This window comes from Rhipicephalus microplus, chromosome 3 (assembly GCF_043290135.1).
Source record: "Rhipicephalus microplus isolate Deutch F79 chromosome 3, USDA_Rmic, whole genome shotgun sequence".
NCBI lineage: Eukaryota > Metazoa > Arthropoda > Arachnida > Ixodida > Ixodidae > Rhipicephalus > Rhipicephalus microplus.
Genome location: NC_134702.1, coordinates 126880068 through 126897570, shown reverse-complemented (window position 1 = coordinate 126897570; position 17503 = coordinate 126880068). Strand labels below are relative to the sequence as shown.

The 17503-nt window shown below is 45.7% G+C and overlaps 1 protein-coding gene across 2 annotated transcripts in view; it reads left to right on the top strand.

Annotated features, from left to right (window-relative positions):
• LOC142803339 (uncharacterized) overlaps positions 1-17503 on the top strand; it is a 61532-nt gene that overhangs the window by 30498 nt on the left and 13531 nt on the right. For both annotated transcript variants that reach the window (XM_075888455.1, XM_075888454.1), the window contains one exon: positions 2023-2160. In XM_075888455.1, coding sequence (XP_075744570.1) covers positions 2023-2160 — 138 coding nt within the window. The remainder of the gene's footprint in view (positions 1-2022; positions 2161-17503) is intronic.

Here is a 17503-nt window from a genome sequence, read left to right as displayed (position 1 = left end):
AGTACCGCCTTTCCGCGGATATTCCAAGGACTGAAGGATAGGTGGCACTCGCGCCCCTTCTTCTGGCCGGAGCTTCGTGTCTACTTCCCACATTTTACCACCTCTAGTAAATGGCTATATACTGGTTCACTATTTTTATGGCACTGTGGCCCAACCCTCGCTAAGCCTTGCTAAAACCAAGGAGGTTACACCCAGTGCGTTTAACGTGGCAACCCATTATGGTCAGATAGTGCTCAAAGTGCCTCTTTCTGATACTTGTTTGTAAGCCTCAAATTCAAGGCAAACTTCTCGTATCTCTAAGTTAATTCATCAGAAACAACTATCTTTTTATTTATGATTATTATTCGTGGGTGTCCTCTTCAACTAAAAAAGATACACGCGTCCCGATCCTCTGTTACGACCATGGAGGTGGCTACCTACTACTACAATGATTTTTGCACACATCGCGGACGCACGACCCACAGCATAGGAAGCTTCGCCCCCAAAAGTTGACGATCATAATGAAGCGACTTTTCAAGAACACAATAAGGTGTGTTTCGTCCATATTTTTCAACGTATGTCCGTTAACCATGCGTGCTACAATTGGAAGCGGTGGCATCAAGGTCACACAGTGAGTTCTGTAGAAGGTTAATAAACCAATGCTCCCTCATTCTCGAGGGAACAGAAAAATATGGCAGTAGTGCTACACCGTTCTCTTGTGTTGGTTTAGCTGACGATGTTGGTTGAATTTAACTACGTCCCAGTAATTACTAGAGGCCATTTTGGAATCTCAGTAATGCAATCAGTCTTCGCAAGGAAGAGTTGAATTCTCCCATTTGACCTAACCTCCTATCTCAAATGCCTAAGGCGTTAATTTTTTAAATGAAATTATTTTATGTTTGGGTTCACTAAGACCTGAGAGACGCATTTCCTTGCCGGTAATGGCGTCAGAAATGCACACAATCAGATGGCAAAAAAAAACTTTAATGGAGTCAACACACACTTTCTCCATTCATCATAATAGATGTCTGACCCGCTGTCGATGATGTACCCATCATAGGCTCCAACGGCCTCGCGAAACCACATTTTATTCTTCACAATTTTTCCCGCTGTGTATTTGGTCGGCATTGTAGTTTCACTGCTTGGGTGCGGTAAAGTGAAGTAATCTATCATGACCGTAACATCCGCGATCCCATCTAGCACTGCATCGTTGCTACGCGTTCCTCCCGCTAGGCGCATTTCCAACACAAGGGGAACTTTTTCATTGACTTAACAGGCACCGCTAGATTGCGGTTTAGCACAAGCAGCGGCCCCACCCACATCATCTATCTGTGCTAAAAATAGCTCCGTTCCGCTCGCTTTCCTCAATTGACCAGCCTGGTATTCCCCGCTTAGGATAAACCCGAGAGAATTTGCGGCTCGCTCAGAGGGGGGGGGGGGGGGGTGACGTGCATCGCGTTTCCCTCTAGTGCGGCACTACTTTTCTCCTAACTTTTTTATATTGCCACTGCATTGCGCCCTTTGTTGCCCGAAGTTCTGTAGGGGGCCTATATGACCAGACTCCCTAATTTCCTGACTCTAGTCAGCAATGCTCTTCTGGCCGCCACGCTACACCCTATGATTCAGATCTCACTGTTAACTAACAGAGCTACAACCTCTGTTTAATAATTCATATACGTTAAATTCTCATGAAACGGCCCTATAGCTGCTTAACACCAACACACATTGTGCAACAAAATTTGTGTGTGTATCAATGTACAGCTAACGATCAGGTACTTCTGTAAAGTAATTATTTGCTGTCGGGTGATACCAATTTATAGGATGTAGAGATCAACTTTCTTTTTTATTTCTTTGTTACTATCCCACTTCATGTTTTAAGCTCTCTTAAGATGCCTGTGGCTGCAGGAGAAGTAATGGTCAATAAGTTGAGTGTATCGCTATTTCCTGATTTCTCAGGATTTTTGAACACACTTCTTGGAGCACCAAGTAAAGAGAACCAGCCTGCCCTAACGACGTTCATAATCTTGTGTTCGGTGTTTCCAGATTGCAGCAACCTTGCACCAGCAAAATCAGCAATTCCTGATGAAACAGAAAGTGCCACGCACGCATCAACTTTCATGGCAGAAAGCAGCCGGCCTCTTACAGACCTGCATTTCTTTTGTGAAGTCCAACAGAACAGAGGTACGTACAGACTCAGATATTTCGCGTTATTCACAATAAATGTTCTGCACGTAAACTAAAATGCGTATGCGAAAATCTGTTGAAATCATAAGACGGCGTAAAACAGAGGGACGAGGTATCGAACAATTAGCTTTTTTTTGAAAATCAGGTGAAAGCAATGACATTTCAAACCTCACCATACATTACGCACAATATTTACTTGTTGCTGAGCCGTGCACACAAAACACACCGTATGAATCTTTAAATCTAACGTCATAAAATTTAGACAGTGGGGGTCATCAATATGTATACGCTCTTTTCCTCTATACAGCTAGTAAAGCACAACCTTAGATAATATATATTTGCGAATGCATGGCGTTGCGTCTATAACAGCGTTTCGCCCGTGAGCAGCCAGCGTTAGAAAAATATTGCTTTCTTTTTTCCCTTACACCCTCAACCCATGGGCGGCACCATTTGCTGCCCATGGCGTTTTTCTGTCGTGAGAAAGGCAATATGCGTTTCCAGCTCAAGTAGCTAGCATGTACTGGTAAAATAAGCACGAACGCCCACAGATGTCGCTGACAGCTGACCATGCCGAAGCGGGACATGGTGGGGGCTCTAATTGCTGGGGATGTGCGCACCCATAGCTGTTGCTATGGAAGAGGGCGGTACACGGATCCTGATGGACGCCTGACATAGCTCGACTAAGAAATGCATTCGCATTTAAAACGTATACTTCGTCTCTAAATTCATTGCACATAATTTCAAGCAGAAACACAACAACTTACTAAAAACTTTGACGAATAGCCAGACAGCTACCAGCACTAACGCGTTGTCGATTATCAAAAAGGACGCATTCTCAAGGTACTCAGTCAAAAAAGCTACATGAAATGATGGTCAATGCGAAACACTTCAATGCACTTTAGGCATATCTATCTATCTATCTATCTATCTATCTATCTATCTATCTATCTATCTATCTATCTATCTATCTATCTATCTATCTATCTATCTATCTATCTATCTATCTATCTATCTATTTAGCTATCTATAAATATGTTTGTCTGTCTGTCTTTTCGTTGGTCTAGCAGCCTACGCCCACACGTTAACCTTGTGATCACCAGTATTTGTAACACACCAAAATTAACATAGCAGGAAAACAATGTAGAACGAACTTCATCCGCATCCCCAATGCTACAAATGTGTGGGCCGAGATTTGAAGTTGTCGCCATGTTTGCATGCAATTTCAGACAGCCGCTCTTTTAGTTCTTCGACTTGAATAAAGTTTTACATGTTGTGATTTCATCGAAGCAGATGCCAACAAATGGGTTGGTTGGATGAACAGCATATCATTGGCGTGGCGCCACCCCTGTCCACATCTGAAGTGCTGATGACAATCCACAGCAGCTGAACAGGCGTGATAACAGTTCGTTTTCTTCATATTGCCACAGTACGTTCAACCTGTGTTCATTTCGGCTTCACACATGACGTTTAGCTACTTTAGAGAGGAAGGACTTCGCTAGCAACACATTGCGTCGTGGTAGCCCGATCTCAGGTTCCAGGTAATTTTTTTTTCAATTCTTGATATTCATTTTCCATACTGCCGCATCACTCAAGCATTCGTCTGGCAAAAATGAACACTGCCAGTTTATAGAAGTTTTCACATAATGAAGTAAATAGTTGATTTCATTGAATTCACCCTACCTGTATCGACACAAGGAACTTTACTGCTAGTCGGACCCACAAAGATGTGCTAGCATGAAGATGATGAAGACGCTATGACTCTTTTGTAGTTATGCTATGCTACGAATTCAAAAGCACACCAGCTCCATATATATTTCACCCCTGTAACACCTTGTCACACTATATCTTACCTGTGCTCCGGCTAACAATTGTGATCTTTTACTTCTCGCTTGTCTTAGGCGTTTAGAAAAGTTGTATTATTGTCACCTCAATACGGCTCTCCCACGTGTCTTTTAAGCTCAAAATAATATTACAAGTCCGTGTAATTTACCTTTAAACGCATTCCACTACCAAGTTCATTACTTTTAGAGGCCGTGAAGCAGCCATTCTTTTATGGCAAACGGTAACTGTTAGTTGGTTGAGAGAACTACCCATTTGCCTAAGTACGCATGTGATTTTCGACATCTTTCAGTTACTCAAGCTTACGATAATATTATTTACCACGCTCACATAGAGTCACGTTCACATCTTAAATTTGTGGAAACCACGCTCATTACCTCACGGTGACAACATGTGCTGTGCAGTCGAGGTACGCGTGTCCCACAGATCAGGTACGAAAGCGCCAGCCGACAAGATCCGCGGAGAGTTGGGGACAGACGGGCGTGGTGTGCGCGCGCGTGGATCGCAGCACCAGCGGGGCGTAGGCTGAACAGTGAATGACTAAGTGGCCATGTCTTTTAGTTGTACACTTGACTGTTGATTGCTCCCTTTACTAATAAACGTTTTCGGAAGTTTTGAGGCAGCGTTGCATTGCATCGTTTAACAAGATGGCGATAACCCCACAAGGAGCGCCGAACGCGCAAGTGCGTATACGTCTGACCAGCGAGATGAAGGCGGCGTTGAATCGCCTCCTCAAGATAATGGAGCGGCTTGACATTCACTCCGCAGTGCACTGCGCAGCAAGGGGACACGCCGAGTCCGTGACCTATTGTGCGAGAAAGGGTATTGTGGTCTTGACTACTGACTTTCGAGGATGGTGAGAATGTTTCTCGGGAACGTACACTGCCTGAAGACGACGAGACAGGAGGTGACATTCCTACCTACCGGGCGGCTCCAGTTGTGGAGCTATCTGTAAACGAAGTTATCACCATGGCTGCAGGGGATGGCTTCGTGATGACACAAAAATTACGATTATTTATGGCGTAGTGAATACCTAGAGTTTGGAGACATGAGTTCCATGGATAAGGAGGCCACCGTCGGACATGGCAGGGGCAATTAAAACGAAAATGCTGAGGAAGCTGGGGCAACAAGAAACTGAGATGCCACCAATAAACCTAGGGCACCCTTGACCGTGCCTTCTAAGACAACTACCACTATAATATGGGCGCGGCGGGCAAGAACCAGCCCAGTGCGGTGGTATTGTGTGTTCGTATGAAGACGCCGCAAGATGCTGAGGGTGCCGGCTACGACAGCCCGTTTGCGAAAAGGTCTAAATTGGTGGCGACGTAGACCGCAGAAAATGTCAACAAGAAAGCCATTGCGCGAAGGAAGACTGCCGGCATAACTACGAGGATGACAACAGAGGTGGCCAGGGCTAGCGAGCCCTTCTACAACCTGTGTGTTATTAACCTGACCGTAACAACTCGGACGGGTAACCTGAAGGCAGTGCGGCGTAGGCCTAGCAGTGTAATGCCCACCACGCCTGCCGTTACAAAGAAAGCTCCCGGCGCACACCGTTACGACTTCATCAGGCATCCGTAGCACTAGTTTGGCGGAAGCCTGCGAAAGTCCGAAACGTGGACGCAAGCTGCCGCGGCGGCCGCCTGAGCCCCTGCGACCACTGCGACTATGACAAATAGCTCAAGGCGGCGTCGATGCCAATGAAAGCAACATTACCGAGGTCGGCAATGGTGACAAACGCAAATGATTTCGGAGAATACGTCAAAGATAACCATTCGCAACGAACTTTTTCTGGGGGAGGGAACGTGCGAGAATCACACGTATCGCCACACGGTGACATGTGCTGGGCAGTTGAGGCGCGTGCGTCCCACAGATCAGCTACAACGTGACCAGCTGACAACATTTGCGTGGAGATTGGCGTGGTGTGCGCGTGCGTGGATAGCGGCACCGGCGTGCCGTAGGTTGAACGGTGAAAGACATGCGTGGCCATGAAGACTTTCAGTTGTGAACCTAACTGTTGATTGTTCCCTTTACAGAAAAGTGGTTTTGAAATTATTGAGGCAGCGTTGTATTCCATCGTTTGACCTGACGGCGAGAACCCCTCCAGCCCCCCTAAATATATGCGTAACTGCACAAAGCACACCGTTCTCGCATTTAGAAAGTATATGTCGCAAGAAGATATAAGAAAGTGCAATAATAGGAGCATTGCATGGCGCATAGTTCGTAAGCTAATGTTGAGCCACATGGGTACTATTTATGTTGACATAAATTTGTATGGCAATGTTCACTTTCCTACAGTGCTATTTTTCTGATGTCTTCTTTGAACTTATGAACAAAAGCACTGCCCATTTTGCGTATTTTAGAAGAATAACACGCCATGTATGTCGCATAAGTTATATTTTAGGTGTTTCAAATGAAGGACCCATTTCTGGGAGTGTTTGTCTCTAAAATAAATATTACCACGTGCATTATATGTTCTAGTTGATACGTGTTGTTTCATACTATAAAAACACAACCATCAGGATGTGAAACTGAGGAGATAATTTACGCCGGGACTTGGCGAACGTCATGGGGCATCCGCTCAGGGATTGACACCCTCTAACGATAAGCTTGCGTTATAGTATTACCTTTTTCCACCACAATTTTGAAGATGTAGCCTCTGCAAAGCTGGGTCACGTCGCGCCAGTGCCGACCTTTTGAAATGAGTGCCTTTCAGCGTGTTATTGTTCAATTGTGCCGTCTTCGTCCTGTTTCAGTTTCAACGGATGGCGTACCAACTAGACCGCTTTTCGCCATTTATTCATTGATTGCGAAAACTTTCCTGCGAAACGGTAGTAACTGACCAACAGCAGGAGTATATGCATTTAGCTCGAATAATTTTTGTACCGCTGCTGAAAATGCTACAAAGGTAACCTATAGTTGAGGAGTAGCTCTGTTCAATGTACCCTCCGAGGCGAGAAACGTTTATTTGTAAATGATGAACTGTGAATACCGACAAAAACTAGATGTTGGAACTAATCCAATAACGAGGCCGAAATGTAACAGCTACTCTCTTCAGCGCAAGGAGATACATTTGACAAATGGTAGTAAATGGAGAAAAAAGAACAAACGCAAAGCTGTGAAAGTTATTTGTGCAACACTCAACAGCTCAAACGAATGTTTATTTACAAAATCCTTAAGCTATGGCATATTCTTGACGCGAGATCTGATTATTCTTGATTGCTTTTTAAAGATATGACTTTACCATAATAAACATTTTTACCTAACAGCTTTAGTTATGTGGAATGAAAGAGTGTCTACAGGGGTCCACTTTAAACTAGAGTCGCCTATGCAGTTTGGCTACAAAGTACCTAAACAACGGTTTCACCGTCGCAGAAGAAGCCACGACGTATATTTTAAAAGCATTGATTGATATGTGGGGTTTAACGTCCCAAAACCACCATATGATTATGAGAGACGCCGTAGTGGAGGGCTCCGGAAATTTAGACCACCTGGGGTTCTTTAACGTGCACCCAAATCTGAGTACACGGGCCTACAACATTTCCGCCTCCATCGGAAATGCAGCCGCCGCAGCCGGGATTCGAACCCGCGCCCTGCGGGTCAGGAGCCGAGTACCTTAGCCACTAGACCACCGCGGCGGGGCTATATTTTAAAAGCACTATTTGCCTTTGAAGAAGTGTGATGTAGCGTAGGTGCGGGACTAGTTTGCGCAGATAGTTGCTTAAAAACCCAAGGATGCTATACGACCTCCAACCTTCTGTACCACGATAACAGCCTGCCTGATGGCAACATTTCTTAATTGATTGAAAAAATCATCTGGGCAAAAACACGTTCTAAAATTCTCGTAGCATGCTGTGTCTAATTCTTCAATTATCAAGTTGGGACAATGTAAATACTCTTGAAAACATTTGCCATACTTTGTGTCGCATTGATGTTTCCCATGAGAATTTCTTTGCATATGTTATGGGCAGACTTCAGATCTCACGACGTGGATGAGATCTTGGGACCTGGACTTAAACGACGAGGGAAGGCTTTTGATAATTGAACCATTCGATATGATTGTGCGCTGCTCTCTCGACTTTGGAGTCCCGGCTATACTTTCCTTAGAACTGCATGACCATGAATTCTTCATGAAAAAGAGAGTTATGAAGGTGAGCACGTTGTTTCGTGATAGCAATTTTATGTAGAAAAGGCACATCACAGTTCATTCATATTATAGCGTTTTTTGACTGTTTACAAACATCCAAAATTTATTGCGCACTTCCTATCGAAGAAGGCTCTAGTATTTAACAGTGACGGATGTTTGCTCTACGTGGCAAAATAATTTTGTATATTAAGTGCAATATGACTGCTAGGTGTTATTTGTAACGCGAATATTTTTTATGAAGTAACCACAAGTGCAGATGTACTTACCTCTCCAGAACATATAAAAATATTTAGATTGATTCGAAGTGTAACAAACCGCGATAACAAAGAAAGTTAAAGTGAATAGGCTAATATGGTCTAATGTAGTTCTGCACTTGTATTTAGCTAAAACGCCACTATAGCAGTATCATTTACAAATACACTAATTCATACTTATAAATAAAGCTTCACTTCTATCTACCACCTCCTAGGTAGTCCCTGCCTGTACACCGATTATTCGTACTATCTTCGCGCAAAGGAGTATCAAACAGTATGAAATAAGTGCGACGTATTTGAAAAATAAGCGTGTCATTTAGCCAAACCTGAAGACTACTCACAGATGATTTTGTGTTTGCTCTCACTGAGGGAATTTGCCAACAGGGTCTCTTCATGGAAAACGGTTGGTAACAATGGCCTGCCTGTGGTGCCTTTACAGCCAAAGCTGTTATAAGAGCAGAACACGGGTCACGTGCAGCACTGAAATTGTCCACTGGTGTCACTGCCGGTGTCCGTCACCAGTATCGTAAAAAATATGAAGAAACTCAGTAAAAAAACACCAAGGTCACAACTGGATTCGAACCCATGCCCACTGCGTGCCAATACAGTATTCTACCTAGCCTTGCAAGTATCGTCCGTGAACCTTCCTGGTGATTTTGCCACCGCTTCTAGTAATGCAGTAAAATTGTGCTTCAGCAATGCTTCTACTGAGCCACGCCGTTGCTTTGAACTGGTTTCTAAACTGGCCTTAGGCAAGCTTGATGTCGAGAATAGAATCGCGTTAATGCGTAATTAAGCGTTTTAGAAATAATAGGAACATTCAGGCATCACACAATGCACATTGCATGATGAGTTTGTCGTTTAATGCTTCAACTCATTGGAAAACGTGTTCTATTCACCTTATTAACAGGGATGCATACCACTTAAGGCATATTTATTCATCTTCGTCAGCCACTGCATAAAGAATTGCACAAAGCTCTTACCAAGTGTATAGGGAATACCACGCTTCTCCGAAGAATGAGGAAGGATACCATAGTGAATGTCGGCCCACTACACAAAAATCGTGTATATAATGGCGTAGTGAATACCCAGAAAGTAGCAGCAGTTGCCCAAAGAGGGTTTTAAAAAGGCTCTCCAAGGCCGCTCTTCCAGCTTTCGCTGTGACTCTGGTGTGCGTTCCACGCATGGCTGGCGTTTTATTTTTATATGCAGCACTTATGTAATCACTATATCATAACGAGTAAATATATTGTTCCAAAAGGTATTCAAAGCAATGTGACGTAATGTTTTGGAAAATAAAGCATGCGTAAGCCGACGCTGCGCATCGCCAAACAAAATCTTGCAAATCATGAAAGATAGGTGTTCAAGAACATGGCAATGCAACAAGAGAACTTTGTGATCTTTCGCTTTTTCTGGCAAGGTTAAGAATGCATAGCTCTTGTTTCTCCCTCATTATAACTGTGAATGGCTGAATGCACCAGGCGACCCCCTTCACGAATATATTTTACCATCGCAAATGTTGCAAAGAGACCGGCCCATTTTACCTGTATTGATACCTGCTGTAGATGTCCTAATCAAGAGTGAAATTTTAGGGCTGAAATTGTCTGCACGACGGGCACAAGTGCAGATGGTGAACACAACGCGCATGATACTGATACCCACAATCTGCCGTTTCCTACGAAAAGTTCCTAATAGTCCACGAGCCGCTTGATATGCACGCACTGGAATCCACTGACGCACCATACACAACCCAAGTGTACCTCACATGTGCACATGCAGATTGATCAATCGTGTGTAAATAGCTAGGCCGTACATTCCTTCGAATATTCATGGCTGGCTGTAGTCGATCGTTTGAGGAACATAACGCATTACTGTATTCACGAAATATACGCTCATCTAAAGTGACAGTACTTGCTGTTGCGTACTTTTATTGGAGAATAATGTCACCTCTTGCCTGTTCTCCTTTACCCCACCCTGATGTTCTTAACACACTTCTTCAAGTTTGAAATGTTCGCACCTTGTGTTCTGAATATAGGTGCTATGTTGTGGAGCAATCCAGAACGTGCACTATTGTTTCAGTCATAGGCAAGAACAATGAGACAATAACTTCTGTTTTTTTTTTTAATTTTCGGCAGCTTAACTTCAGTCAAAAAGAAAAAGAGTGGCTTAACGACCGGCTCCGACGTAGCGACAGCTATAATAGGAATGATCACGCCAAGTTACTCAGCTGGTATGGTGTCCAGCGCCGCCGTGACGCTCAGATTGCAGCGAAACTTGTTGGTTACGAGAAAGAAGGTGAGGGCATTTCGGCTCTTGATTTCTTCGAATGGCAATCCTGAGTGGAGTGCACGAGGATTGCGCAAAGCCATCCGGTGGGATGCGTCAAATTGCATAGTTTACTAAGATTTTTTTTCTTTTGACAACGAAGCTGTGTCTAGGGCAAACCGTGTCTGTGCGACCAAGCGTGCAGGCAGAACTCTCTCCTTCCAGCCGCAGTGAGTGTAGTGCAGGAGGACCTCCTTGCTACATGGATGGATGGATGGATGCTATGAGCGTCCCCTTTATAACGGGGGTGGTGACAAGTATGCCACCAGGCTCGACAAAAAAAAAACCTTTTTTCTTTTTTTATGTTGGCCTAATGCCTCTACTTCGATAAATTCTATCTTAATGGAAAAAAAGGTAAATTTTCAGCTTAAGTTCTCTGCCATTTACGGCACACTGTCCATATTTTATTTTTCCAATATTTGATTTTGTCCTTTCTCTCTAATTTTCTGCCACCAATACTCTAACCGTCTCTTACTTATTTCAATCGCGGGTGTGTTCAGCTTTCCATTGTCGTCCCTAAAACCCAAGGCTTCCTGTAGGCTCGTGCCCAAACGTACACCTGGGTGGATATCTCCACATTCAATCAGAACATGCTCCGCCGTTTCCTTATCTTTCCCGCAGCATGTACATTGTTCTTCTTCTTTACTGAATCTTGCTTTATAACTACGCGTTCTAAGGCAACCCGATCTCGCTTCAAACAGTAAAGCGCTTCCCCTTGAATTATCGTAAAATGCCTCCCTCCTTATTTCATTTTTGCCCTTTCGGTAGTTACTCAAAGGCGGTGGAGCACCCCGCACAGCGCGCCGAGTAACACATTGGAGCACCGTCGGTACGCTCAAGCTTTAGTGCAGGGTGTAAAAAGTCTTCTGGCGCTGTTACTTGGCATGCGAGGTGTAACACAAGCCTGGGCGAGATGCTGGGCATGCGCGATCGGCCTTGGCAAAAAGCCGATCGCGATTATGGTTCATGCATAGCTAGGCAAAATAGATGTGTCAGATAGAGGAATTCTGTCTTTAGTGTGAAGTAGCTTAGCAGCCCGCGTTGTCATATGCTGTCATGTATGCTACAACTCGTACTGTCGTATGCTGTTCTGTAGCCATTTAAGACATCAGGCATGCAAAATCATATAAAGCATAGCATAGTGAGGGTGCGTAGAGGAAAGTCAGAGTAAGGAGGGTGAAAATGGAGAGAATTGGGGAGTAGCATACCTAAAGCTTGCATGATATCATGAAGAGGAACCAATATACCGTAGCCATATATAGCAGGAGTGGGAGAAAGATATTTGCATTAGGCGGTGTGACACGATGGTGAGGACGATGGAAAGACCAATTTATGCGCATATAAAGTGCGCATATAAATTCCTATGGATATTAGTTTTGTTTTAGCCAGCACGAACTGTAGTTACTGAAAAATTTATTACAGAACAACAAATATATTTGTATTCTGTAAATCTGAATTTAAAAGCTTTGTCTTTCCTGTTTGGCAGTACGAAACATTATCCAGAGGCATTCCGAAAAAGAACCCAGATTTGTTGCAATTGATTACATCCCTCTGAAGTTCGTAAGACCGTACATCAATAAAGGTGCGTGTATCTGAGCTATTATGGCCTGCTATGCTCTTATGTAGCTGTGAAAGCAGCCTTTATTACAAGAAAATTAAGAGACAGAAATTTACGCACTACACTTACTGATTAAAGCTCTCACTCATAGGAGCAGTTGGTGAACTAAGTAGTCAGCATGAACTGCTTTTGTCGCTTCACCCATGTTCACTATCTTATTCCCAGTTCTATAATTGTTTAAGCACATAAAAAACGTTATTTCAGAAAAAATTTCTGCTTATGCTATAATCGTTCACTTAAGGCAATTTACAATGGCATTTATCGACACAATCTCTCTGGCCGCTTTGAATTACCTAATTACTACTACAAGTTCTAATTTTATTGTGCTGTCTTTATCCACATATTCGGTATATATCATGTTTAATGTGGAAGAGTCCTGTCCCAATGTCTTTAGTTCACTCATTATAAGGCAACCAACTCTGCTTCATTAAGGCAAACGTCATATTCTAATCACCCCAACTTGCTCTCGGCTGCCATCCACAGCATTATTCTTTATTTGCTCTTCATTCCACCACTTCCTCATCTCCTTCATGCTTCAAATAGAGTCTATGCCGTGTGCCACCGGTGTTTTTATCGAGCGCCACGCAATCCCAAATTCTTGCCAAGTTTTCTTAGTTTCCTCCAAATTCCCGCAACGTATGCTTGTCCGGAAATATGCAACGCATGTACTGTGCTCTCTTTATGACTACCTGCTGCGTTTTTGTCATAATTTTTACTGCCTCCGAATTTTATTTCACCCAAAGTTTTTTCTCGATGCATTTATTTTTTTGTGAGTTGCCCCAGAAGTTTCTACTTGACATGAGCCATATTCAACTTATGCAACGCTGGTGCGGCTACGCCTATACGGCAAAAGTGCGATCATGGATTGCCTCCACCACTGAACAAACAAACCCGTTTTTCTACACGAAGGTGAAGTTACCGGCCACTTTGTTCATGACATGATCAAAGTGCACCCACTCAATGGTCGTGCTCGATATTCATTTGCTTTCAGGGAAAAGCACCCAAGTCGTCTAAATAATAATAATAATAATAATAATAATAATAATAATAATAATAATAATAATAATAATAATAATAATAATAATAATAATAATAATAATAATATTGTAGTGAATAAGAAAGACGTTGATACCATCAGGTCAGCTATCATCAGCACAAAAAGAAGGCACGAGATCGGCGATCAAGCACCGTCATCTGGGTTCGCCTGCGTTCCTTTAGAGCTACCACCCGCTTGCTCAGTCCTTCAATAAACCCCCTTTACATTTGGTGGATCGTGCTGGGTAACTGCATCACCTACACCCTGGAACTCCAATCCCGCACGCTGCCGTCGACCATGCAAGCTGACGCTGCCCAACAGACAGCACCTTTCGCGGCTCCTACTTGCCCTGGCCCGGTTCACCAGCGAGACCCCCCGATCTTTTCGGGCGCCGAAGACCAGGACGTCGAGGACTGGCTGTCGTCGTACGAAAAAGTCAGTGGACCAAACAGGTGGGATGACGCTGCTAAGTTGAGCACCGTTAACTTTTACTTGGCTAATGTGGCGAAACTGTGGTATACAAACCACGAATCCGAGTTCGAGAACTGGGCCACTTTCAAGCAGGCAATATCCTCGGTTTTCAGTCGCCCTGCCGTGCGGAAGTTGCGCGCCGAACAACGCCTGCGCTCACGGGCACAAGAACCTGGCGAAACGTTTACCGCCTATATTGAAGATATACTCGATCTCTGCAAGCGCGTCGATGCCGCAATGAGCGAAAGTGCCAAGATCCAGCACATTATGAAAGGTGTTGATGACGACGTCTTTCAAATGCTCCTGGCGAAGTCTCCTGGCACGGTGTCTGAAGTGGTAACTCTGTGCCAGAACTACGACGAATTGCGACGGCAACGAGCTCTCACCCGTCGTCCATTTCAGCCTAACCAACCACTCGCTGCCCTAGACGTCGTACCTGACCACTCCCGCCTTCTAGCACAAATGAAAGACTTTGTGCGTGAGGAGGTCGCACGTCAGCTTTCCCTCCTGCCGTTTTGTCAGCGCCAAGAGCTCCCGCAGCAGCAGCAAGAGCAACCACCGACACCGTTAGCTCCCATGCTCCGACATGCACTTCAGGACCAGATTGCCGAGGCTATGCCAGTGCCCTTTCAGCAGCAAGTTGTCGCCGCGCCTCTTACTTATGCTGACGCAGTAAAGAGGCAGCAGCCACACCAGCCCTCGCCGTTCAATAGACTGCCGCATGTCACCGCTCCTACTCAGTCTTCCGTCGCATGGGCTCCTCCCCTCGCTACCACAGCCTCGACTCAGCCGTATGCCGCGTGGGCGGCGCCCCTTGCTGCAAATGCCTGGCGAACGCGCGATAACCGGCCGATTTGTTTTGCGTGCGGCGGACCTGGCCATATCTCCCGATACTGCCGTCGTCGCGTGCCCGCCTACACAGACGTCCGACCACGAAGCAATTACATGGACCGACCACCTTTTGGTTATGAAAGTTCGGATCGTCAGTCAAACACGTCTTCCCGTGACTATCCGGCAACTTCGTCTCGTCGCTCACCTTCACCCAATCGACGCTCCTTGTCACCCATGCGTCGACGACCAGCCCCTCAAAATGAGAGAAACTAGCCGTCGCAGTTCAAGGGGCAAGAACTGCGCTATCGAAATGTTCAAGTGCTCGCACCTTGCCGTCAAATATCGTCGAAGTTTTTGTAGACGGCGCCCATGCATATGCTCTTGTGGATACCGGGGCCGCTGTGTCTGTTATAGACGCCAAACTTTGCCGCAAGCTCCGAAAGGTGACCACGCCGCTTGATATGTTCTTACGTGCAGCAAATGGAGAACCTGTTCGACCTATAGCCGCCTGCACTGCCCGACTCAAAATTGCGGAGGACCACTACATTGTTGAGTTTATCGTCCTTTCCTCGTGCTCTCATGACATCTTACTTGGCTGGGATTTCCTATCCCGTAATCGTGCCGTTATAGATTGTGCCTGTTCCGAACTTGAACTGCTTCCGTTCTTCGAGCAGCCCTACGACCACACTAATCAAGCCGCGCACAAGCTAGTTGTCAAAGAAGACACTGACATTCCACCGACAACAGCTGTTTTGCTCCCTGTGGTCTCCGACGGCATGGGTGATCAAGTAGCATTTTTCGAGCCATCACGCCTCTTTCTAAGTCGGAAACCACTTCTGCTCCCTTATTCAGCCCTCTCAATTTCTAATGGAGCCAGTGCTCTCTGCCTTACCAATCCCTTTCCGCATACCATCAAACTGTTTAAAGGCGAGTCTCTTGGATGCGTACAGCCCATTGATAACGAACAAATTTTTACCGTGCCGCAAGAATCATCCCAAAGTGACCTCGCCGCCGTTAGTGCTCTTAACCACTCTCATCTACACGCTTCAAAAGTGTTCGATTCGGCGATCGCAGACGGACTGTCACCATCTGAACGATCTGAACTCCTCCAACTGCTGTACCAGTACCGCGAATCTTTCGATGTTGTTCAACCTTCACTTGGCCGCACTTCTACCACTCTACATTACATCGATACCGGCTCCCATGCGCCACTACGACAGCGACCATATCGTGTTTCTGTGACGGAACGCCAAGTTATTACCGAACAGGTGAACGATATGCTGCAACGTGGCGTCATTCAACCTTCACAAAGTCCATGGGCCTCACCTGTGGTGCTCGTTAAAAAAAGGATGGTTCCGTTCGCTTCTGCGTGGATTACCGGCGCCTAAATAAGATCACTCGAAGAGACGTGTATCCTTTGCCCAGGATTGACGATGCCCTCGATACTTTACAAGGTGCCGAGTTTTTTTCATCATTAGATTTGCGCTCAGGGTACTGGCAGGTCCCCCTTGCCGATGCCGATCGACCAAAAACAGCCTTCGTGACACCGGACGGTCTGTATGAGTTTAATGTCATGCCCTTCGGCCTCTGCAATGCGCCTGCCAACTTCGAGCGCATGATGGACTCGGTTCTTCGGGGTTTGAAATGGCAAATCTGTCTCTGCTATCTCGACGATATAGTCGTCTTTGCGCCAGACTTTGGGACACATCTCGAGCGCCTCAAACACGTCCTCACGTGCCTGAAGAATGCTCAGCTCCAACTCAACCTCAAGAAGTGTCACTTTGCTGCTCGCCAACTTACGATTCTCGGGCACGTCGTATCAAAGGATGGTATACTTCCAGACCCGGCTAAGTTACGTGCTCTCGCCGACTTCCCCAAACCAACGACTATGAAGCAGTTACGGAGCTTCGTGGGGTTATGCTCCTACTTTCGCCGGTTCGTGCGCAACTTCGCCTCTATCATTGCGCCTTTGACCGAACTTATAGGCAGCACCACTGATATTTCGGCATGGCCTTCTGAGTGTGACCAAGCCTTCTGTACCCTTCGTCGTCTCCTCACTTCGCCACCAATACTGCGTCACTACGATCCTACGGCAGCAACTGAGGTCCACACCGACGCCAGTGGTGTCGGCCTCGGTGCGGTTCTCGCGCAACGCAAGCCTGGATTCGCCGAGTATGTCGTCGCCTACGCCAGCAGAACTCTTACCAAGGCTGAATCAAACTACAGCGTCACCGAGAAGGAATGCTTGGCAATTGTTTGGGCGCTTGTCAAGTTCCGCCCATACCTTTATGGCCGTGCTTTTGATGTAGTAACGGACCACCACGCATTATGCTGGTTATCGTCACTTAAGGACCCATCAGGTCGTCTTGCCCGTTGGGCTCTTCGGCTTCAAGAATATGACATTCGCGTGTTATATCGTTCCGGCCACAAGCATGCCGATGCTGATGCACTGTCACGATCTCCCCTATCCTCTGACATCGCATCTGTTTCCTCGGACAACACGTCATCAGCGCTTGACGAGGACACCATCTCTTCTGCACAACGCAATGATCCATGGATCTCTTCGCTTCTTGACGCGTTATCCGAGGCACCGACACTTCCAACCACTCGAACCCTGCGCCGCCAGGCTCCGCACTTCAGTATTCGGGATGGCCTTTTGTACCGGCGCAACTATTCAGCAGATGGTAGGAAATGGCTACTACTCATTCCCCGAACGCTGCGCTCTACCATCTGCGCGTCGTTTCATTCCGACCCGCAATGTGCTCACGCCGGTGTTTTCAAGACCTACGAGCGCCTACGAAAAAGGTATTACTGGCGCG